The sequence below is a fragment of the Callithrix jacchus genome, chromosome 5, assembly GCF_049354715.1.
Source record: "Callithrix jacchus isolate 240 chromosome 5, calJac240_pri, whole genome shotgun sequence".
NCBI classification, from domain to species: domain Eukaryota; kingdom Metazoa; phylum Chordata; class Mammalia; order Primates; family Cebidae; genus Callithrix; species Callithrix jacchus.
Window position 1 is genome coordinate 23,049,014 of NC_133506.1, and position 24,082 is coordinate 23,073,095.

The following is a 24,082-nucleotide window of genomic DNA, read 5'->3' on the forward strand; positions in this document are numbered from 1 at the left end:
ATTAGCAGAGGCTGCTTAACAAGGTTTAAGGAAACAAGCTGTTTCCATTACATTAATGTGCCAGGTGAAGTGGCAAGTACGTATGGAGAAGCTGCAGCAAGTTATCCAGAAGATCTTGCTAAGATCACTGATGAAGGTGGCTACACTAAACAATAGATTGTCCATGTAGACAAAACAGCCTTCTTTTGGAAGATGAGGCCATTTTACACTTCATAGCTAGAAGGGAGAAGTCAATGTCTGGCTTCAAAGGACAAGCTGGCTCTCTTGTTAGGGGCTAATGCAGCAGATGACTTTTAAGGTGAAGACAACACTCATTCACTGTTCCAAGAATCCTAGTGCTCTTAAGAATTAGGTGAAGTCTACCCAACCTGTGCTATGTAAATGGCACAACAAAGCCTGTATTATAGCACATTTGTTACTGAACAGCATTGTTACTGAATATTTTAAGCCCCCTGTTGAGACCTACTGCTCAGAAAAAAAATGATTCTTTTGAAAATATTACTGCTTATTGGCCATGTACCTGGTCTTCCAAATGTTCTGATGGAGATGTACAAGGAACTTAATGTTGTTTTCGTGCCTCCTAACACATCTATTCTGCAGCCAATGGATTGGGGGTAATTTTGACTTTCGAGTCTTTCTATTTAGAAATATATTTTCTAAGACTCTAACTGCCAAAGAGAGTGATGCTGTCCTCTGATGAATCTGGGCAAGATAAACTGAAAACCTGGAAAGGATTTACTATTCTAGATGACGTTAAGAATATTCATTGATACATGAGAGGAGGTCAAAATATCAACATTAGCAAGGGTTTGAAAGAAGGTGATTCCAACCTGTATGGATGACTTTGAGAGATTTAAGACTTCAGTGGAGGAAGTAACTAAAGATGTGGTAGAAATGTCAAGAGAACTAGAAGTGGAGACTGAAGATGTGACTGAACTGCAATCTCATGGAAAACTTGCACAAACGAGAAGTTGTAACTTATTAAAAAAGAAAGTGATTTTTGAAATGAAATCTGCCCCTGGTGAAGGCACCAGAGTTTGAGAATATCAAGTTAATTTTTTTTTTTTTTGAGATAGAGTTTCACTCTTTTGCCCAGGCTGGAGTGCAATGGTGTAATCGCAGTTCACTGCAACCTCTGCCTCCCAGGTACAAGCAATTCTCCTGTCTCAACCTCCCAAGTAGCTTGGATTACAGGCATGTGCCATCATGCTCAGCTTTTTTTTTTTTTTTTTTTTGTATTTAGTAGAGACAGGGTTTCACTGTCTTAGGCTGGTCACGAACTCTTAACCTCAGGTGATCCACCTGCCTCAGTCTCCCAAAGTGCTGGGATTACAGGTGTGTACCACCACACCTGGCCTTATTGAGTTCAGTTTTAAGATAATTTCTACTGTGGGTAAAATGCCATCAAACAGCATTGCATGCCACAGAGAAATCTTTTGTGAAAGGAAGAGACAATTATTGTGGCAAACTTCATCATTGTCTTATTTTAAGAAATTACCATAGCTACCTCAACCTTGAGCAACCAAGTGGTGGCCACCAACACTGAGTGGCCAGTAGTGGCCTTCAACATTGAGGTAAGACCCACCACCAGGTAAAAGATTTCCAGTTGCTGAAGGCTCAGATGATGATTAGCATATTTTAGTGATAAAGTATTTTTCAAGGAAAGTACATTAACTGTTTTTTAAGATACAGTGTGTCTAAAACTATAACTGATGTTAAATACTCATGTAGAATCTGATAGGAAACCCTAGGTCATCTCAGAGAGACAAATAAATCTGATCAAATGTGATCAGAGTGAAAACAAAGAAAGTGGTGTTCATCTTAAGCAAAAGTTTTGGACATTCCAATCATTTAGTCTGTGATAAAAACTGTAGAGTGTCATGAAGTTGAGTGGCAGAGTTTAAAAACATGAAAGAGGGATAATTTAATTTGAATGTGGCCATGTTTCAGGCTGAGATTTCTCCTGTTGAGTTGTTTAGTTTGGAGATATCACACCTTCACAGAAGCACACTGTTTGTCATGTTTTTTGATGCTTTTAGGATCTCACACCATTAATTGCTGATGCCAAGATTTGCTTTTTGGAATACTCTTAGGATTTTTTTTTTAACATAAAACTTTTAATGATGGTAACTCCATCAAGAGGTGCTGTCATGTATCACAAATACAGTTCCTATGTAAGACTAAACGTGAAGTTTTATGAGTATTACTGAAATAAGTCATTAATATCCATTAACCTATTTACTTAGGGAAAATAGAAATATTTTGTAATCCACACTAGTATGCAATCTTCTTTCATTAAAAACAGAATGCTTAGGGTATGATTTTTGTCATACCCTTCTGAAATAGCATGTATAGGAAGCCACTGTTTTTAATTGATTATCAGTTCAAAGCTTAGACCAGCTCAGAACAAGTGTCTAATGCTTATGGAACTACCATCTTGACTGATAGATACATAACTTAGAATTTAAAAAAATCCATTGAAATCCTTTAAGATTGAGGTCAAGATAAGGTTAAAAGGCAGTCATATGTGTTGAGGATTCATTTCAAACATTCTCCATTATTAGCTTTCCTGCAGAAATATCTCTTCTCAGTGACATCTGGGCTATTTTAGAGAGCTGCAGTTCTAAGACTGCTTATAGAAATGCTCATTACACTCTCCAGTGTAAGTGGCAGAACATTTTCGCTGATCAGATGTCCTGAAGAAGCCCTTGCTCTCGAGTTTTTCAGACTTTGATCCTGACCAAGCATCTCCTTTGGCTTGAGAATCACTGATATTATGGACAGTCTTTGTTTCTCTTTCTAATATAACTCCCGAGGATTTTGAGATTCATTCAGTTATTTCCAGCTTTGCTTGTTAGTGGGCTGGCTTTACATTTGTGATAAGCCTGGTCTCCACAGGAAACTAGCATCTTCTAGAATACAAGGATTGAAAACAAACAAAAAATAAGATGGCTAACATCCCTTTGGAGACAAGATTTTTTAAAAATTAGAATAGTCATGTGAAAGTTGAAGAATTTCAAAAGGAAGTACTGTAACCCAGGTGTCCTCTATGCCAGCAATTTTGTTTTAATGTTCTAGACATAGTTTCCACTGGGAACCAAAAACCCATGCTTGCTGCCCACTTACCCCATGCACTTGCTACCTGTGCCAGCTGCCAACAGAAGGAGATGCAACTGACTGGCTCATGGATGAAGAGCTAGATTGTGAGCTACACACTGATGGCACCTGTTCCCAGTGAGTCATTACAGCCATAGGGTGGGCAGGAGTTGAGCTGGGAGCATGAGATATTAGCAGGAAGAATGCTGATGAATAATTCATCTAGAGTGCATGCCAAGGATTTGGCAACCAGGATCGAATTGAAATTAACTCCAAGGTAAAGTTGGCTGGGGAAAAGATCTGTGGGTTGGTATGTGTTCTGAGGTTATTTGTGAAATAGGATGTGTACTTATCTCTTGAGGACTTCCTCCTCTACTGGTTAAAAATACTCTGTTGATTTAATGGTGGTTTGCACTTTAAATCCTTAAAAACAAATTTAGGGATACAAGTGTGAAGGCTATTTAAGTTAACAAATACACAATCAGTCATCTTAAAGGGACAGATAAACACAGAAGCAAAATCCATAGGAATATCAAGTACTCCAGATGAAATTTCTGCAGTTATTATTATTACTACTTAAGATATAGTCAACCTTCCTAAGACAAAGAAGATGCTCTGTTCTAGTTTTTTCAATACTTTAATAGCTCATTTTGGCCCATAGCCAAGGCCAAGGCAGCTTTCTGGGGGAAAGAAAGTGCGGTTTAAACTCATCTTGATTCACCTGTCTTATTATTTAATCAGTACCTAATTTAAATTTGAAGGCTGACTAGACCAAATCATATGCTCATTAATATTAAAAGTAAAATCAATTAATACTCAGGTGCATACTCAAGCTTGTATTCCTTTGGAACACTGTGTAAGTCATATAATTGCTGTTTGGTATTTATGAAATGGGATGTTACTCCGCAAACGATTTCTTTTTTTTTTTCCTTGAGACAGAGTCTCACTCCATCGCCAGGCGCCAGGGAGGTGTGCAGTGGCAGGATCTCGGCTCACTGTACCTCCGCCTCCTGGGTTCAGGCAATTCTCCTGCCTCAGCCTCCCAAGTAGCTGGAACTACAGGCGCGTGCCACCATGCCCCGCTAATTTTTGTATTTTTAGTAGAGACGGGGTTTCACCATGTTGGCCATGATGGTCTCGATCTCTTGACCTTGTGATCTGCCCACCTCGGCCTCCCAAAGTGTTGAGATTACAGGCGTGAGCCACCACCCCCGGCAGCAAAGGATTTCATAACTATTAATCTAGTTTCAGACCTCTTAAAGTCAAAATTACTGTAGGAAAAGGGGAAAGCTAGAGCCGAGAGTAAGCCTTGCCAAAGTAAACAAAAGAGAAAGATTACATATGAGGAAGATGATTCAGGCGTGCGCAAGAAATGAGAGCACAAATTATTCCAACCACTGAGGGCTGTAAGGCTGGCCAGTGGTGTGGACTCGAAATTACTCTGAAAAATGGCATTGTTTCTGTTCTTTGCCTAAGCTGTTGAAAAGAAACAAAACCTAGGCCACCAGTGAAATTCCTCTCAAGACTCTCCAGGCTAATTTTTCTTTTCCTAGTCCCATTCTTGGGGTTCACCATCCCCCACCAAGTGCCCTCACCCCCTCACTCATCAGAGCCAGGACAAGGCTGTCCTCTGCCCTGGATCCTCACTGATAGAATGTCTGAATACACCTGAGCACACCTGAGTTCTTGGATATTAGGAGGCTTAAGTGTAAAAAGAAAGGGCTGTCCTCTGCTAGTATACTGAAGGGAAAAGAACTAAGATACACTGAGTGTCTCCTGTACACAGTGCTTTACATTTATGACAATGTAGTCTTCATTCTCAAAAGGGCAACCTGACAGAGAATGAGAGACGAAAAGGGTGTGTGTGTATAGCAAGTGGGGATAGGAGAATGGTTTTATTACTGTTAACTGCCATAACTAATACCTACATGAGCTTATGCAATCCCTTTAAAAGGGAGTATTTATTCTATTTTTAATATAAAAATTATTTTTGCTTATAAGAATATATCTTTATTATAAAATATTTCTAATGCAAAAATATAAAAAGTGAAATCATATAGTAATTTTCCCTTTAAAGATTAAATTGTAGGAAAATAAAAGTCTTAATTCTATTGCTTCATTTAATGGTAATACTGTGAATATTTACCCATGTCTTTAAAAGTTTCTCAAGGCATGAATTTTATTGGTGTCATAATATTTCATCATCTGGTTGTCCTACAATTTGCATAGCCAGTGCCCTAATGTTAGATAACTTGGTTATTTACAGTTTTCTTCCTATGATAAAAATAGAGAAATGCAGTGCCTACATTCTAGATAAATCTTTGTGCATATCTATGATCAGTTTCTCAGGACAAATTCCTGGTTTTTATTGATTTATAAGGAAAAAGGTTAAAACATTTTAATTACTTACCTATATTTTCTGATTTCAAAAGTAATGTATATTACATAAAACGCAAAAGAAGAAATGAAAAATATAACTCATAACCCCAGTGCCCAGAAATAAGCATGTGTAATATGCTGATATATAAACCCTCAGTGTTTTTCCAGGCAACCTCATACATATGTGGAGGGTTTTTTGTTTTTTAGGGTATTCTGCAATGCATCCAAGTTTGAACCTGCCTTTCAAATATAACGATACAGTGTAAAATTATTTCCTCATCTTTTGGTAGTCTACCATCATTTAATTGTGTATTCCAATCAATAAATGTTTATATTCTTATCCAGTCTCAATTTTGAATCGTTTCTGTGGTTTCAGTTTTAAATTCCATACTGACCAGAAACATCCTTTACCTTGTAAAATGATCATGATCATTTCTGTAAGAAGTCTAATAAATGTGAATACATACACATTTTTGTGTTTTCTACAATGAATAGAGCTTTTATTTCTTTTTCTGATTGTTTAATTAATATGTTTTTATAGAAACTTCAAATAATGGAAGACAGTAAAAAATATTATATGTAATCATACAATCCAGAGATTACTACCCTCCTCATTTTGGAGACTCTCCGTCATGCATCTCTTTCTGAATATATGAACACACACAGTTTTACGTAAAACGTGTGATTTTAATGCAATTTTTCTCTTTTTGTTGCTTATGTACTCCTCACCATTCAATCACTCAGAAAGTAAAATACGCTCAGTAAGAGTCTAATCTCTTCTTCCAACTACCTGGGCCCAGATTCCAACTCTACCCTGACCAAGCTGTGTAATCTCTGGCAAATTATTTAGTTTCTCTGCACCTCAAATTCAGTTTCCTCATACATAAAATAAAAACAATAATAGCACCTACCTCAAAATATTAAACATTAACATGATTAATCCATTTAAAACATTTTCAAGGTGTGCATGGTACACAGTAGGAGACGCAAATGTTTTAGCCATTATTAAATTATATATATATATATGTTTAATTTACAAATATTGTATTATATTTCACATACTTGGCTAATTCTTGCTGTGTTACAGGGAGCCAAACTTGGTAGAAATTTCTGCCAGTCGTTCTGCAATGATCTAATTAATCAATTTTAAAGTTCACATGATATTCCATAGTTTGGCTGCACCGTAATTTATCCAGCCATTCTCCTATGATGAGCAAGCACTTTCTTTCTACTCTATTGCCACATACCCTATGTGGCAACAGACATCTTTGCGCATATATCTTTATATGCTGATGCTTTTATTTGTATGGAAAGATTCCAGGAATGTGAATTCTGCTTTAAAGGGTGTGTGTTTTTAATAGACATTGCCAAATTGCTTTCCCGACAGGCTATAGCAATTCATATTTCTATCAACAACTGTTATTTTTGTTCTTTCTGATTTTTTGACAGTTCAATGGGTGTCAAGTAATATCTCATTATTACTTTTAATAAGTGTTATTGTCACAGTTTTGCAGATAACTGAGGCTCAGAAAGTTTGAACAGCTGGATCAGTTTCCCAAAAGCTAGAACCAGAATTGCAAGCCCCATCTGTCTGAACCCAAACCTCATGCATTTTCTGTCTACCATGCTGCCTCGCATATCATGAATTTCAAGCAGAGGACTTTCTTTGCCTGAGTGGTTAGGATGCAGGTATGTCCAGAGAAGGCAGAGGGTGGCATGGGAACCCTGGGACCCGTGCAAGGTGAGAAGGGAGTGGAACCATGGCAACAGGGAGGGAAGTTTGGAAGACCAAGCTAGCTGCTTGGTCTATGTCATGACCTTGACCCTAACCTGGGGACTACAATGAAATGAGTACACAGAAACCTCCAATCATACACAGAAATATCCACTAGATATAAAACCCAAATCACTTTATATGATATGCCTGGTCCTTTTGTGCTTCTTTAGACCCTGCCTGTGCCTTACTCTATAGCCCAACTCATTTATGTGTCCTTTCCCAAATGCCACTGACCTAAAGCATTCTGCCCTCACTCTGTCACATCCATTTTGTTCTTTGTTCTGTACATGAAATCCTAACAATTTTTCAAAGTCCCTTAATATCTTTCAAAGTCACTTACCCTAACTAGAGCCTTTACTCCATCTTTCCCTTCCTCTCATCCTTCTTCTTCCATCACAAATTATCTGAGCAAACATTACAGTGACAGAAATTATAATAGATAATGCAGGCGATGGGGGTGATGCATGCCTATTTTCACCTTTCCTGATTTCTGCCCTCTTCATTACAATTCACCCCATAGAGCAATAAACTATCCTGCTTCTCATAAATTTGTTTGTAAACCTTAAACATTATCATGTACCTTGTATCAGTATTAGTTATATACATAGGTAACTAACTAGAATGTAGATCTCTTAAGAGCAGGTACAAAATCTCATTCATTTTCACATTCTCCACAAAGCTCAACACAGTGGCTCGCACATAGTAGGTCCTCATATTTGTTTAATTAAAAGGAATAAAATGGTATGTACATAACCATTTGTCTGATGCTGTTGTTGATTTAACAGTTTCTTGGAGAATTTAATCGAGAGCCATGCATAAAATTAGAGACGTCACATGACTCCAGAAAGCGTGAATGAGAAATGATCTGAAATTTTTCCTACAAGAACTAACTGGAGAATTGGGCCACTTTTAATTCTAATATTATTGCCACTTTCCGAAATTTATTTTTGCCTATTATGAAGACTCCTAATAAAAGAAACTCCCCTTCAGGATTCTCTTTTTTCAGAAATAAATTTTCCCAAAAATGTCACACTGCAGAAATATAAAAGGTAAATTCAAGCCAGAGACTTTTCCTATGTGTTCACTTTCAGACTTGGATACTCTTCCCCTCTAATAGAATAAAATAAACTTCTTTTAGAGAAGTAGATATTTAACTACTATTTAATATAGTTTAAAATATTCCTAAGTGGCAGTTGGAGGCAAGTGGTAGTTCCCTTCCAAATACAGTTTGATATGCATGTATTATTTTCCTTACTAATTAAGTATGGCTATAATAATATATTTGTGGCAGTCAATTCAGTTATATGATCTCTTGGGACATATTTCTAAAGATCTACTGAATGAGATTTGAAGACAAAATCATCCCAGACTAGGACATGGAGATTATTTCAATAGGTTTGCAATCCCTTTGTCCCACATACTATTTTGAAGGTAAATTTATGTCCAACTAGGTCCAAATTTATATGAGCATCCTTGTGATCATTTTCAAATTTAGTGGCCTTGTTTTCAAATTCCTTGGGCCAAGCCATGAAGCCTTTATGAGTCTCAATTTATTTCAAATTCACATCACCACTGCTGTGTGGCCTTTGCTGGTGTTATTAGCTTGTGCCTCAGTTTTCTCATGTGTGAAAAAGGGAACCATAACAGTATTTTTTATCATGGGGTTGCGAAAACTGAAAGAGTTAATATATTTAAAGTGCTTACAATAGCTTCTCAAACAGTAAACTTTCAACAAAGTTGTCAGCATTATCGTTTTTTACAATTATTGTTATTAAATTTATTTGCTGGCTTTAAAATCCTAACTACTCAAGGTGGAACAGTCATATGCCATTGAATCATCACCAAATCAAGAAATATATTGATATACTAATGAAGGTTAGAGAGGTTCAATAACTGGTAACGTTCAAAATATTTAACAACTGATGTTGTCCCGCCCCTGACCATCAAGGTGAGCCTTCTCCAGTACACCATAGGGTGTGTACCAGTTGAATATTGAAAAGCAACCGGAAGAAATTATGCAGGCAAGCAGAAACACCTGAGCAATCTCTTCCTAGTTTCCATTTACCAATGGAGATTTGGTAACTGGGTATCTTCGCTTGAATATCAGACATTCTTTTAGTGCTTTCCTTAGATTTTTCTGCTTCCTTTTGTTTTATTCTCTTATAGATAAGACCTAGAATGGAAGGTCCCCAGCCCATATTTTGGAATACTTTTGTGGCATCACCTATTAAAAGTAATCACATATCTTCAAAACCAGCATAATTTTTAGAGTGATTGACAGGGAGCTGCCAGTAATTGTACCAGAACTGACCTGATTCATTAGGACTATAGAAACCCAAGATGTACACTTACTCAACCAAAAGTGCATGAAGTCTTTTCTGTCTACAGATTAAAATATCTCTCACTCATATTTTAAAATGTTGAACTTTGAGTCCCAATGTGTACTATTTTTAGAGTATATCTTTTTCTGACCCTGTCACTTCTTTTTAATTAGTATAAAACAGAATATTTGGAGTAACTCTTTCGAGTATTTCCACAAAAGGTGGTGTGTTTAGCCCATCTAAGTAAACACAAAACATTTGCCAGTCAAATGTAGCCTATTTTTCTATGAAATATCATTTAAACTCATTCAGGGATTCTCAAACTTTAATGTGCAGTGGACTTAAATACACATTAATATTTGAATTTAAAATAAATACTGTACTCTAAGTATTTTTATAAGTATTTCCAGAGTTAATTTTGAAGGTACGTATTATTGACACTACATAAGATAGGACTGTACTCAGAGCAGGTGGATTCTGACAGCAGCAAGACCCTCACAGCAGGATGAGTAAGGAGGGTGTGTTAACCCAACAGCAGTGGCCTCTGCCCAGGTGTCTCCACAAGGCCACAGAAAGCCCAACGATCCATGTGTCACCAACTGATCATTGTAAATAAAGCGGACCTGCTTCCTTAACCCTGTCAAAAAGAACAAAAACAAAACCTAAACGGAGAGATGGCTCTACTGAAAAACAGAAATTATGACAATAGCTCACGTAAAACGGCACATCACTGTATTTTGACTGGGCAAAAACACTGGAGAAAGGGTATTTCTTTTGAAGTGAATTCAGATCCATATGCAAAAGCGTGGGGCTCTTGCTCAGATATTCCCATGTTTAAAATTTTATAGCATCTTTGATGATGTTAATAAGTGTTCTTTGATAAATGAGTTCCACAGTCAAAACATTTTAGAAGCTATGAAGCTAGGCAAAGTGGATTAGTTTTTCTATAATGCAGAACTCAGAGCCTTCACCACGCTAACGTGCACTGAAAGGCTCGGGGGGGGATGGAAGTATGGGGCATTTCCCACATTAATTGACTAAATGTGATTTTTAGGATTTTGTTTGCTTGCTCCCCCCTTTTGTGTTGAAAGAACTTTTAAAAAATCTAACAAAACATAGTTTGGGAAACAAACTTACAGCCCTGTGGAAGTGTAAGTCCATTGAACCTCTTTTTCTTCTCAGTCTTGAGTATGTCTTTATCAGCAGCATGAAAACAGACTGATACATAATGAGACAAATATTTCATCAACCTCTTCCACAGGATAGATGGTTAAAGCTTTGAGACCACTTCAAGTACCAGGCACTGGGTTTCCCTGAACCTTCCTTCATGGTTTCAGGAAAATCAGCAACCATTTTTTAATCAGTCCCGTAGCCTTCTGCATCCTGCTTCTGGCTGCCTGCTTCCTGCAGCTTTCTTCCTACCAGAATCCTGGTGTAGACTAGTCTAGACTTGGATATCCAACCACTTGATTTATCACCTAACACTGATATATACCAGCATCAGCAGGAGGAGAAGCAGGTCAACACCAACAAGCATCCAGCTCAAGCTTACCCTTCCGCACATACATCTCCCTCTTCTCCACAGTATTGTCCGAGGTCAGAGTCCCTCCCAGATTCTTCCCCAGGGCTTCTCTCAAGGTGGAGCCAAGAGAGTACATCAGACTCTGGGCAAACACATTGGTTGAACAGTTGCCCAGTGTCTTCCAGAGATGGAAGATATTGTTAGTATTTCCCTACTTTTCTATAATTTTACCCAACCAAGACTTAGCTTGGGTAACATTCTTGAAGCCACGCGTCGAAGGCTAAATAACAGATTTGAGTCTACCACCACACCACCCTGAATGCACCCAATCTAGTCTGATCTCAAAATAATAGATTTGAAAAGAGACCTTTCAAAAACACTCCCATTTCTGTGGGTTTGTATTTTCCCTTATGAGTCTGCTCATGGTATACCTACATAATGGGATACTATTCAGCCATAAAAAAGAAAGCCTGTCATTTGTGGCAACATGGATAGAATTGGAGGACATGATGTTAAGGGAAATAAGTCTGGAAAAGAAAGTTAAATACCGCGTGTTTTCACTCATTGGCAGAAGCTAAAAAAGGTTGATCTCATAGAAGTAAAAAGTGGAACGGGATACTGGAGGCTAGAAAGGGTAGGCGGAAGTGGCAGGGGTAGGAGATTTGTTAAAGGATACAAAATTACATCTAGATAGGAGAAATAAGTTCTAGCATTCTATAGCACTGTAGGATGAATACAGTTAACGGTAGTATAGGTTATAGTTTCCAATAGCCAAAAGGAGTATATTGACTGTTCCCAACACAAAGAAGTGATAAATGTTCCAGATGGATATGCTAATTACCCCGGTCTGATCACTCTACATTATATTTATTGAAACATCACCATGTACCCCATGAATATGAACAAGTATTCTATGTCAATTTAGAAATGAAATAAATTTCTTTAAATTAAAAATTTAGCTCAAAAAGGAAACATGCATATACCTAAGTTAAGGCTTTATTGAATGTCAGCTAATCCAGTAAGAAAAAAATAAATGATAAATACTTGATTTTGTAAAAATGTTTGTTTTCAAGGAAAATGGTATGTTTCGATTGTCTGCTATTTTTAAAGTCAGTGATGCCTAGAACTAAATGATAATATGTTTTGATTTTTGCATGCTCTGTGGTTGATAGCAGACTCACTCTATAACTTTTGTTGTTTTCAATATTTATATCCTTTCTTATTTCAAAATCGTATTTGGAGTCATTTCCTCAAAACTGACACCTGTTATAAGGTGCCATGGTCTTTATGTAAACTAATAAATGAGAATATGCCATGATGGAGGTTCAGATAGAACCCTGATTCATGAATTTGCTCACTGTGTTTTCTAGTGACAGATAACTAATTATATATTTGGTCTTGAAGTTCACACACTCGTGTTAAACAGATAGCTGGCTTTAATGAGTCTAAGATTAAGTGTTTATGTTTGAACCCTATATATATTAGCTAACCTTTATATAAGTCAAAGTTCATGGTCATATTAATATATTGCACTTGAAGATAATTTCATTTCATAAGTCAGGTAAAAAGTCTACCGCCATTACCAAACAAGGCAAAGTCAACAGATCACAGCACATTCTTCTTGAATGCCTGTCATACCCTCGGGTTTCCCTCCAAGTAAAATGCAAACAGCTCATTACAGCCGGGTAGGTGCACTTCCCGTTGCAGACTTTCCCGGTCTCTCCAGTGTCATCCCATACCTTTCCCCCTCTTCTCACTGTGCTTTTGCCTAAACACAGCTTTCTCTGGTTGTCTTTTTGGTAAAGCCACCTCCACTAAACCTCCATCTAACCCCCAGACGTGTTACTTTAGAACACTCACCGCTGTCTTTACGTAAATCTTTTTCTGTTGTTTGCATACTTTCCTCCTATCCATCTCCCCCTACTATAATTTAAGTTTTGTGAGTGGAGAGACAGTATTTGTGTGGTCCATCATTTTATTCCTGTGATAATACACAGTATGGCCTACAGAGGTACCACTGAAAATTTATTGACATTTCCTATGGCCATCAAGAGATATTTACTGGGTCTAAACTTTTTAAAGGTATTATGCAATGTGAAAAAGAAAATATAGTTCTTGCCTTTCAAATAATTTATAATCTAGATGGAAATATGAGATATACAAGCATGTGCTACATAGTTAATATCAGCAACAATATTAGCAGCTCATATGTATCGAATCCTTATTATACAATGGTTTCTATTCTAAGAACTGCACATGTTTTCATGACTTCCACTCTCATCTATGATATAAATATAATTACCATCCCACTTTACAGATGAATTTTTTTAACAGAATTCCAAGCCCATTTACATTTAGAACCATAGCCTGGTGAGATTTTTTTTTTTTTTTTAATGTCATCGAGAGAGCCTGCAGTGTGATTTCTGGTAAGGGAGAGGGAGGCAAGATCAGAAAGAAATCAGAAGGACAGAGGTCAAGGATACTGAAACAGCCAAGTCTCAGACAACTGAAAATAAGAGCAGATTTGCCTTTGTTTACGTTGCCAAATGGGAAAAATTAACTTGATTGAAAGGGTAATTAAGCATTTCTTTTTCCATCATGGTCCAAACCGGCCTCATATCCAGCTGTTCTGTTTTACATTGTGATGATTCGTTGTTGAGTTGCTGACTTAAAGATGACCAATGTGGCACTGGTGCACACCTTAGTACTTCGCCCACTATTGACCTTTATTTTGTAAGTACACTGTAAAAATCTCAGTAAGAACTGTCCAACTCAGGTAGGCAGATAATGAGGAAGAGTGGGAACATTTACAGAGATGCGGTGCTGGAACAAAGACGTAATTTGAGCAAATCAGATTAGCTTTGAAGGTATCTTAGAGAGATAATCTGGCTCAACACCTTTAGTTCCTAGGTGCAGAAACTGGGATAATGTAAAGTGCATGGATTTCCCTAGAGTTATGAAGCTTGTAGTTTCAATCACAACCCCGTAATGAATGATTCTCTCATTTGCTAGTATTTTCAGTAACGACTTGCAGAAGAATACCGCCTTCAAGCTAAGAATGAGCTGTTTCACACAAGTTTATAATTTGAAATTTGTGTTTTCTAATAGAAATCAAATTACTTGTGCATTCAGGTAGTTTTCCCAGCCATGCCTCAAAGACTGTCAGGACAGGTTGACTGTCCCTAATTTGAAAATCCAAAATCTGAAGCCCTTCTGGGCCCAAGCACTTCAGATAAGGAATATCAACCTGTCCCTGAATTCCATAACTCTGGGAATGATTGGCCACCTTTTAATGGAGGTTAATGAGAGCGTAATGAAGACAAATGACCAACTATAGCTCATTTGGGTCTCCTGATGCCCTGAGCAATGTCCTGTCTGTGGACCCTGTTACCTTTCAGGTAAATATAGTTCAGCCTTGTTTAGCCAGCTTCACTGGGACCAAGCACAGTTCAGACCATCAGCATCAGAATAGTCTGGGAATGTGTCACAGGATGTTTTTTTCCTATATAAAAGAATAGCCACTGCAAAGTTTCACTAAGGACATCATCAACTGCAGAGACTCTAGTTTATTTAGAAAAGCACCTGGTTCAGATGGAGGAAAAATCACTTTGTCCTAATTGCTTCACATCACAAGCCAGAGATTCTAATGAGCAGGCCAGGATACATGTTTTGCATGGTATAATCAAATGAGTTAACGAGAATCAAAGAAAATCCGGGTGATGGTGTTTCTGTGCGACTTTTGCATCAAGCTATGGTACTTGATATAGACATTTGCAAATTACAGAGGAAGACGATTTTATGTGTAGGTTTTTGTGTTTAACTTTTTTTTGCGGGGGGTGTTTCAGACCCATTAGAACTTCTACACCAAAATGACCTCCTGTTATCACACTGAATAACAGTCAGGGGCTTCCTCTCTTACTTGGTGCATTTTGTAGACCACCTAGCTTGAATAGTTTTCTTTGAAGACAGTTAATTATGCAGTCAGTTTTATACTCTACATTCACCTCTAATTTTGGTACAACATGTTTTTTTTGCCAGTTGGATTGTCCTTCACATTATTTAACACATCTCTATATTTTTTAGCTATTTCCTCACGTCAAATATACCTTAAAAATTCAACCATAATTCTCAGCAAACTGACACAAGTACAGAAAATCAGATGCCGCATGTTCTCACTCATAGGCGGGTGTTGAACAATGAGAACACATGGACACAGGGAGGGGAACATCACACACTGGGGTCTGTTGGGGGAAACTAGAGGAGGGACAGCAGCGGGTGGAGAGTTGGAGAGGGACAACATGGGGAGAAGTGCCAGATATAGGTGATGGGGAGGAAGGCAGCAAACCACATTGCCCTGTATGTACCTTTGCGACAATCCTGCATGTTCTTCATATGTACCCTAAAACATAAAATGCAATAAAATATTAAAAAAAAAAAAGAATTCAAGATTTGGCTAGGCATGGTGGCTCATGCCTGTAACCCTAGCACTTTGGGTGGCCAAGGCAGGCAGATCACCTGAGGTCGGGAGTTCCAGACCAGCCTGCCGAACATGGAGAAACCCCGTCTCTACTAAAAAATACAAAATTAGCTGGGCATGGTGGTGCATGCCTGTAATTCCAGCTACTCAGGAGGCTGAGGCAGGAAAATCACTTGAACCTGGGAGGCGGAGGTTGCTGTGAGCCGAGATCGTGCCATTGCACTCCAGCCTGGGCAACAAGAGCGAAATTCTGTCTCAAAAAAAAAAAAAAAACCCAATTAAATATTTACCGTCATTGATTAATTCATGGAGCAGGAATCAAGCTCAGTAGCTAACTCCTCAAAGTAGTCTGGAAAATCTTTTATAAAATGGCAGTGTCATTTGTAACCTTGTTGGGGTCATAGAGCTAATATGGTGGAAGCTATCTCCTCCCAGAAATACAAATATGTACATAAATTTTGCATCTTCTAAAAGGATCTGTAGACCCTCATAGCATACCCAGGGATCCCCTAGGGTTAAGAACTTTTGTTCTAAAGGGACACATCTTAGATAGATATAATATTTATTTTGATTTGTAGTTAAGATACTTTTGTTAAAAATTCAATAGTTTCATCATCTGTCACCACAGTTTAAATCCATACATTTAATATTCCATGTAGATATGTGTAATTAACTGCATTAAAAGTGACCTACATTTTGGAATTTCTGTTTTATGAGGTTTTTCATTTTATTTTAATCTATTTTAAATATTCCTTTAAATCTTTTCAACTTTCTAAGTGAAGGCTTTTTCTTTTTTAATTTATGAAAGTATTTCTTTTTTATTCTTGTTAATCTTAAAATCATATCTATCTACAGACCTTTGGCTTGAATATTTGATTTAACATTTGCATTTGAAAAAAAATTTTTAAATACGACATTGACCTTAAAGATTTTGAAAGTCAGAATCTACATATAAATTTAATTCCAGTTCTCTGCTATTAAAATAACATCGACTGAATCTCAGAATTAGGTGATAACTGTTTTATGCTTTTTTGAACATTACCAAATGATAATTTTTAGAATAAAATGCAAATCCAAGGTGCTGCAAGAGTTTAGTGTATGCAGCTTCATTTTTCATGGTAGTTTATAGAATTTACATAAAAAAGCAAGCTATTTTAGTGACCATATACACTGGTGTCTTAATCCATGTTTCTATAACAAAATCCCATTAATAGTGTGGCTTATAAGCAACAGCAATTTATTTCTCATAGTTCTAGAGACTGGGAAGTCCAAGATCAAGCACCAGCAGATTCGGTATACGGTGAGAACTCACTTTCTGGTTCATAGATGGTGCCTTCTAACTGTGTCCTCACATGGCGAAAGGGGTAAGGGGACTCTTGGCCCTTTTTTAAAGTATTTTTTATAAGGGCACTAATCTCATTCATGAAGCCTCTACCTTTATGACCTAATCACCTTCCTAAGGCCCCTACCCCCTAAATCACCTTAGCAGTTAGAATTTCAGCTTAGAAACTTTAGGAGGACACAAACATTCAGACCATGAATATATGTATTTTCTTCCTCCATCATTGTAAGTAATGATTTCATGTACATATTCAGTGCAGCTTTCATCACCTCTAAGCAGAAAAGCTGCACTACCATCTCAAACCTACAATGAAGCATAATGTAATGAATCCATGATTTCAAACATGCAGAATCAAATCTAGGCCTGCTAAAGATGATGAGAGCCTTGTTAATAAAGTAACTTTGGTGGAAACCCTCTTCTATAGGTACCTGCTTATTTGTGAATATTGTCATGAGGTTATATAATACCTTTCATCCTACTTTATTGATGTGTTTGGAGTTAGAACCATTTCCGGAGAAGAGTCTCACATACATGACAATGTGAACTTGTGGGTTTGGTGATGGGCCAGGTGGATATGAAATCCTTGTCATCACATAAGACATGCATATTTGTGTCCACACATCTCATAGTCTGAAACAGCATGTTTCTAAGATGCATATTATTTCATAGATTTTATTTCTAAAGTCAGGACACATCTTAGGGTTGATAATGTGTTCTGGTTCATCTAGCAGCATTTTCTTCTAATACTACATAAAATAGTAATGCAAATAACAACAGATGGTCTCTTGGATGCAATGAAATGCATTATATAGAAACGTATCAGAAGCAACTCCCCAAGAATATTGAAATTACAAAGGTAATTTATTTGCTAAAGACATAGATTTTTGTGGCAAAGCAGACACAGTCTGGTGAGTGATTTTTCAAATGCTTTTCACCATCTTCTGTGACTCATTAGATCATAAACTTGTAAACTCAATGTAAATCATCATTTTAAAGACATTTCTTATGTAATATTTGGTGCAGAATCATAATGTTTATGTGAAACTATGATTAATTACAATGAATTATTGTTCAGTATAAATGAATAAATTTTAACTAAATACAAATCTTGTATAATTCTATAACAGTGTGTTGAGAGAAATTAATGTTGTATAAGACAAAATATCAAGTAATACCATTTTTAATAAATAAGTATCACTAAAACACTCTTAAATTTAAAATTTAGCCTGATCTAGATATCTTTTTCAATCATTGTTTATTTTCAGTGTTAGTATGAAAAAAATTCAAAATATTTGTTTTTCAATTGACATCTTAGCTCCAAAATTAAAAGAGCATATTTTAATGGGAGCTGGTCTCAAACAATTTGACATGAGTTAGATAACAGTTTGGAAAATGTGTCTGTGCTCTGTTTTGCTTCCAAATTTGGACTTTTAAACTTATTGTCAGTTTCAGAAAGAAATAAGAAGCAGTGCAGATAATTAAACATTTGCCTTGGGGGACTTATTTGCAGTTAATTAAAACCACACACTTCGGGTATATATTAATACTTGCTTCACTGGTTATTAAATTTGAATCATATGTTAACTGCCCAGGTTTCTCACTTGTCCATCAAATGTTGCTTGTGGCAGGTTCAAGAAACAAACTTTCTCATAATATTCCAAACCATATTGTTTAAAGCTGTCTCCTAATTTTGAGAGGGAAGGAGTGAAGACAGAGGGAGGAGGGAAAAGGAAACAAGCAGAGAATGGTTTATTTTGGACTCCATCTGATTCAGCTCTGTTAGGGAGTTAAAAGACAACCAACAGACACAAATTCAGTAGAGAACCCATTTGTAAGTAATCAAAGTGTTGGTGTACCACCCCCAGCTTTCTCCATGGCCACATGCTTGATTAGCTTATGGCTTTTAGATATCTTTGGCTTGCTTTTCTTTTAGCAGCATGAAAAATAACTACTAGACTATAAGCTCTATGAGGGCAGAGAGTTGGTTGTTTCCTGTTGGCTCCCCAGCATCAAGTACAGTGTCTGGCCAGGTGTGGTGGCTCACACCGATAATCCCAGCACTTGGTAGTATGAGGCATGAGGATCCTTTGAGGCCAGCAGTTCAAGACCAGTGTAGGCAAAATTGCAAAATCCTGCCTATACACAAAATTAGAAAACTAGACGGGCATGGTGGCCTGTGCCTATGGTCCTAGCTTACTTTAGAGGCTGGAACAGGAGGATCACTTGAGCCAGGAGTTTGAGGTTGCAGTGAGCTACAATTGTACCACTGCATCCAGCCTAGGTAACAGCACAAGACTATGTCTAAAAAAAGTGTCTGGCATATACGTGACCATTAATAAACGTCTGGAAAATGAATGAGAGACCTACTTGCTGTCTTCCTGTTGATCCATTCACAGGATCATTTCAGTGCTTTTTAAAACCACCTCCAGGAGGCCTAAACATTAAGCAAAGAGTCCTTTGTAGGTTTGCAATAGCCCATAGTCACAGAATCCTTTTAGCCATGTTTTTATCTGTAACCATATCCTATAATAAAAAAAGAGAAGTGTACGACGATTCCATGTTTAAATGTGCTAAACGAAGGAGGAAATGACATTGCAGGGCCTAGAAGGTCTACATTCCCTTGATGCTGTTGTTCAACTGCTACGGTTCCCGAGGAAGATGAACTTAATTACCACTGGATTTCAAGGTTCTGTTTGTGACTTTTTTAAGGACTCAAGGCTCCCGTATGTGAGCAAACACAGTAATGGAAGCACTAAGAACATTAAAATTAGACAGTCCTTTAATCTTCTCTATTTTGCCTTCCTTTTAGATCCTTTCCTGCAATTCTAAGACTTTCCCTGATGCAGACAGCCTGCTTATATTTTCTTATTTGTCACAAAAAGATATCCCAGCTACATCTTTACCTTTGCAAGCTTTTAGCAGATACCTTACATAGTACTATTTTTAAAAAATACTTATTTATTGGCAAACATATATATTTAAATGGTTATTTTTAAAACTAATAAATTCTATTTTTCCTCATACATAAACCCGTCATGTTAGTGCTGAAAGCTGCTCTATTTCCAAGTTAAAAAAGCTGACTAAACGTTTTGCTCGTCTGTTGTTAGATTCTGCAAAGGATGACAATACTACAGAAGGTGGTGAAGTGACAGATCATTCTGAGTGTGACCAAGACCATCCTGACGGTAAGTTGTGAGATCCTTTATTAGCTTTTCTTTTCTTCTGCTAGGAAACAGAAAAGAAAAACCCACAGACTTGAATTTTTCTGGAAAAAAAATTGACTTCCAGTAACACTGTGTTAGCACTGAGTACCAGTTGATCAGTAGCTGCCATCTTTAGGTGATACTTTTGCTTTCCAGAATCTTCAACCCTCTTTACTTTTGTACCAGGCTGGCTTCGTTTACTTTGTTTATTGTTACTTGCCTAAATTATGTAAGCCCTGGGTTTGCAAACACTGAGATGAACGTGTTATAACAATGAGAATAAATCTTTTCATTGAAAAAACATGGAGAATAAATGTAGGGTATTAAATCCACATATTCTTGGGATATCAAGAAGGGAGTATAGAACAAACAGAAATGAGACAATCTTTAGAAAAATAATAGAAAAAAAATGTCCTGATATAAACCACTTTTCCACCCAAAACATGACAGCACACGTTATATTTATAGGCAAAGGAAAAACGGAGATGAAAACAGACACTTGCAGAGCTTTATGGAACTTCTGAAGGTCAGTGATAAAGAAAGCCTCTTTAAGCATAATCAAAATCAGGTAGTAATTAAAACCATCGGAATCAGATTAGCCCTCACCTTCCTTCCACAACCCTAAACACTAGAAAAAACGGAGCCATCGTTTCCAGAGTTCTAAAGGACACAGTTGCCACATTTAATGAAGTGATTATTTATACATAAAGTCAAAGCAATATTTTCTCAGGAATACAAAGAGGAAGAAAATATGCCATCCAGGTATCCTTTCTGAATAAACTAACGGAAGGCCTGAGCAAAAGCAATAAATACAGAAAGTAAGGCAAAACTCAAGACTGAGGAAGGCACATTTGAAAGAGACTATATGGTAAGAGGCTAATTAAATTTATGAAAATGTTGAAGTCATTATGTTCTATCAAATAATGTTGAAACAACTATTCAAAATTAGTATCTAAATATGTGTCTTTAACTTTGACATTTATAGTATGTGTTGTTTGAAAATGAGAAAAAGGAGAGACTAGATTTCAATAATAAAAGTCTAAGTAATTTAGACCATTTCTCCTACTGAAGACAGCTAGACAAAAAATATACATATTTATACGTTATATATTATACATATATGGAGAGAGACTGTTTGAAGGCATCAATGAGCTAATAAGATACTGAAAACCGTCAGGCTAAGTTCTGGGAGGCAATGAATCTCCAGATATATGAACCCAGAATTTGAAACTTTTTACCTTAAAGCATTTGCTGATTCTGCAGAAGGTATCTGGAACTCCATTGCTGAAAAAGTAAATGGCCCTTGGTTTTGGGGTTGAAACCCCAAAGATATATATCCCAGAAGGAAGAATGAATGAGTGGTAGATTGGTCTTCTGAGTGACTGCTGCCCAGCTTCAAATCATCTCAATCCCCACATTAAGCTAAGACCAGCCCTGATTGCTAGTCCCTTCAGGCATCTAAGAAAAGCAAATGTAAAATATTCACTAGGAGTGAAAAAGAGTGTCATAGACTTCAAATCATTTATATAAATAATTTGCAAAACATAATGTCCAGCACACACATAAAAAACACCCAGAAAAAATGAAGGAACAAAGGTAACATGAAAAACAAAACAATAAGGCAAGACAAGTAAGCCCATATGAGCTGAAAATATTAGAGTCATAAACACAAAGTATAATATAATTTTGCTGAGCATGTATAAGGAGATAAAGATAAGACTGGAAATTTTAGCTGAGAACTGGAAATTCAAAACAAAATAAATTTTGCAAGGAAAGAATCTAGAAGTAAGTGATTCTATAACTGAAACTAAGAATTCAATGAATGAATTTATGACAGAACAACATATTAAACACAGGTGAAAGAAAATTTGTAAACTAGAAGGTAGGTCAAAATATATCCCAAATTAAAAATGGGGTAGGGGAAGAAAGGATGGAAAATACTAAAGAAAGAGAAAAAGATATTAAGGATCTGATGACAGAGTCTATCACAAGTACAGCTGGAGTCCCACAATGGAAGGAGAGAGACAATTGGGCAGAAGCAAGAGTTGAAGAAGTTATGGTGAGAAATTTCCTACATTGATGAAGTACATTAGGCCAAATGTTACGAGAGCTCTTTGAACTCCAAGCAGAATAAATACAAATAAATAAATAAATAAATTCACAACAATGCCCATCATACTAAGTAAATAGGTAAATATAAATATTATAAATAATAAATATACAACAAGGCCCTCATAGTAAAATTCCTGAAAAACAAAGATAAACAGAACTTCTGAAAAGCTATCTTCAAGCAGTTGGACTGATAGCAGACTTTTCAATATATATAATGAAAATGAGAAGACGATACAACCACAAATAGCTGTGAACCAAGAATTCCAAACCCAGGGGAAAAAGTATGTTTCAAGAATAAAGGTTAATTAAGGACATTTTGGACCAAAAAAAAAGGCACAGTTTATCACCAGAGAATTCTGGTATTCTACAAGTAGAAAGCTATTGATCCCAGATAGAAGGCCAAAGATAAAGGAAGGAATTAAGAGCAGGATAAATGGTAATTATTGGGTAAGTCTAAATAAATATTGATGGTATAAATCAGTAATGGTAATAATGTCTTGTGGAGTTCAGACATGCATAACATTAAAATATACCACAATAATGGCATTTGTTGGAATGAGGTAAATTAGTTTTAAGTTGATGTTTTAAGCTGATGTTTTTCCATTAACATGAAGAGTAAAAGTACCAACAAGTGTTGTAACTGTAATTCTCAGTGGCCCTGAGAGTCAGGAAATGAGGTTATTCCTGTGATTGTCCAGCTGGCTACCTGCAGAGTTTCCAGGCTGTGGTGCAAAGAGGAGGAACCCAGGGAGAGCCCAGCAAACTCTCCACATTGAGGAGGCAGAGCTGAGAGTCCTGGGAGGCCAGGGTAGCTAAAGTTTGCAAGGCAGCATTCTACAGAGAAGAGAGCTCCAGAGAGGGAATGCTCAGAAGTCTACAGAAGGAACTCCTCAGTCTTCAAGTGGATAGGAACACTAAAAAAGATCTGAGAGAGTGATACCTGGAGTTTACGTAGGGCTAGAAGAAGTGCCTATTCCCACCAGCCAGACTGGAGAGCCTGAACGTTCATCAAGAACTCAGAAGGTTTTTGCCTTAGTAGTGGAGCAAAACAGGCAACAGACTTAATGCTGCTCTTGTCCTCCCCAATAGAGCTTAAAAGTGAAACTTGAAAGGATCAAAATATTTTTGAGTAACTTAATTGCATTTTAGAATAAAGCTCAAAAATATTTATAAAAATTACAAATATATCTCATACCCAACAAAGTAAAATCAACAGAATTACCAGGCATGCAAAGAAGTATTGCAAGACAACTCTCCATGCATCTATCATGTGTCTGCATATTTTGTGAGAAAAGGCACTGCTTGTATCCTTGAACAGGATCATGACTCTCTTTAGATTAAAGAGCAGACATACTTATTGTCCATTATAAAAGGTTCAGAGGATCTTGAGATTCCCTGATATGGTCTGGCTGTGTCCCCACCCAAATCTCATCTTGAATTGTAGCTCTTGTAATCCCCACATGTTGTGGGAGGGAACCTTTGGGAGGTAACTGAATCATGGGGGTGAGCTTCCCCATGCTGTTCTCACAATAGTGAATAAGTCTCATGAGATCTGATGGTTTTATAAAGCAGAATTTACCTGCACATGATCTCTTGCCTGCCACCATGTGAGACATGCCTTTGCACCTCCTTTGCCTTCAGCCATGAGTCCTCCCCAGCCATGTGGAACTGTGAGTTCATTAAACCTCTTTTCTTTTTAATTACGCAGTCTTTACCCATGCTTCATAGCAGCATGAAATAGACTAATACATTCTCTAAGATTCCTCCCCAATGATATTACCCACTGAGTGTGTAGGAATTAGCTGGTCCACCTATGGCACCATGTGGGAACTGGGACTCAGAAAACAGACACT

General features: G+C 37.0%; 1 protein-coding gene and 1 long non-coding RNA gene across 10 annotated transcripts in view; one reads left to right on the forward strand and one right to left on the reverse strand.

Annotated features, from left to right (window-relative positions):
- MACROD2 (mono-ADP ribosylhydrolase 2) overlaps positions 1–24,082 on the forward strand; it is a 2,068,485-nt gene that overhangs the window by 1,972,842 nt on the left and 71,561 nt on the right. For all 9 annotated transcript variants that reach the window (XM_078371386.1, XM_078371387.1, XM_078371388.1 and 6 more), the window contains one exon: positions 20,022–20,099. In XM_078371386.1, coding sequence (XP_078227512.1) covers positions 20,022–20,099 — 78 coding nt within the window. The remainder of the gene's footprint in view (positions 1–20,021; positions 20,100–24,082) is intronic.
- LOC118153976 (uncharacterized) overlaps positions 1–24,082 on the reverse strand; it is a 209,086-nt gene that overhangs the window by 99,070 nt on the left and 85,934 nt on the right. The window lies entirely within an intron of this gene.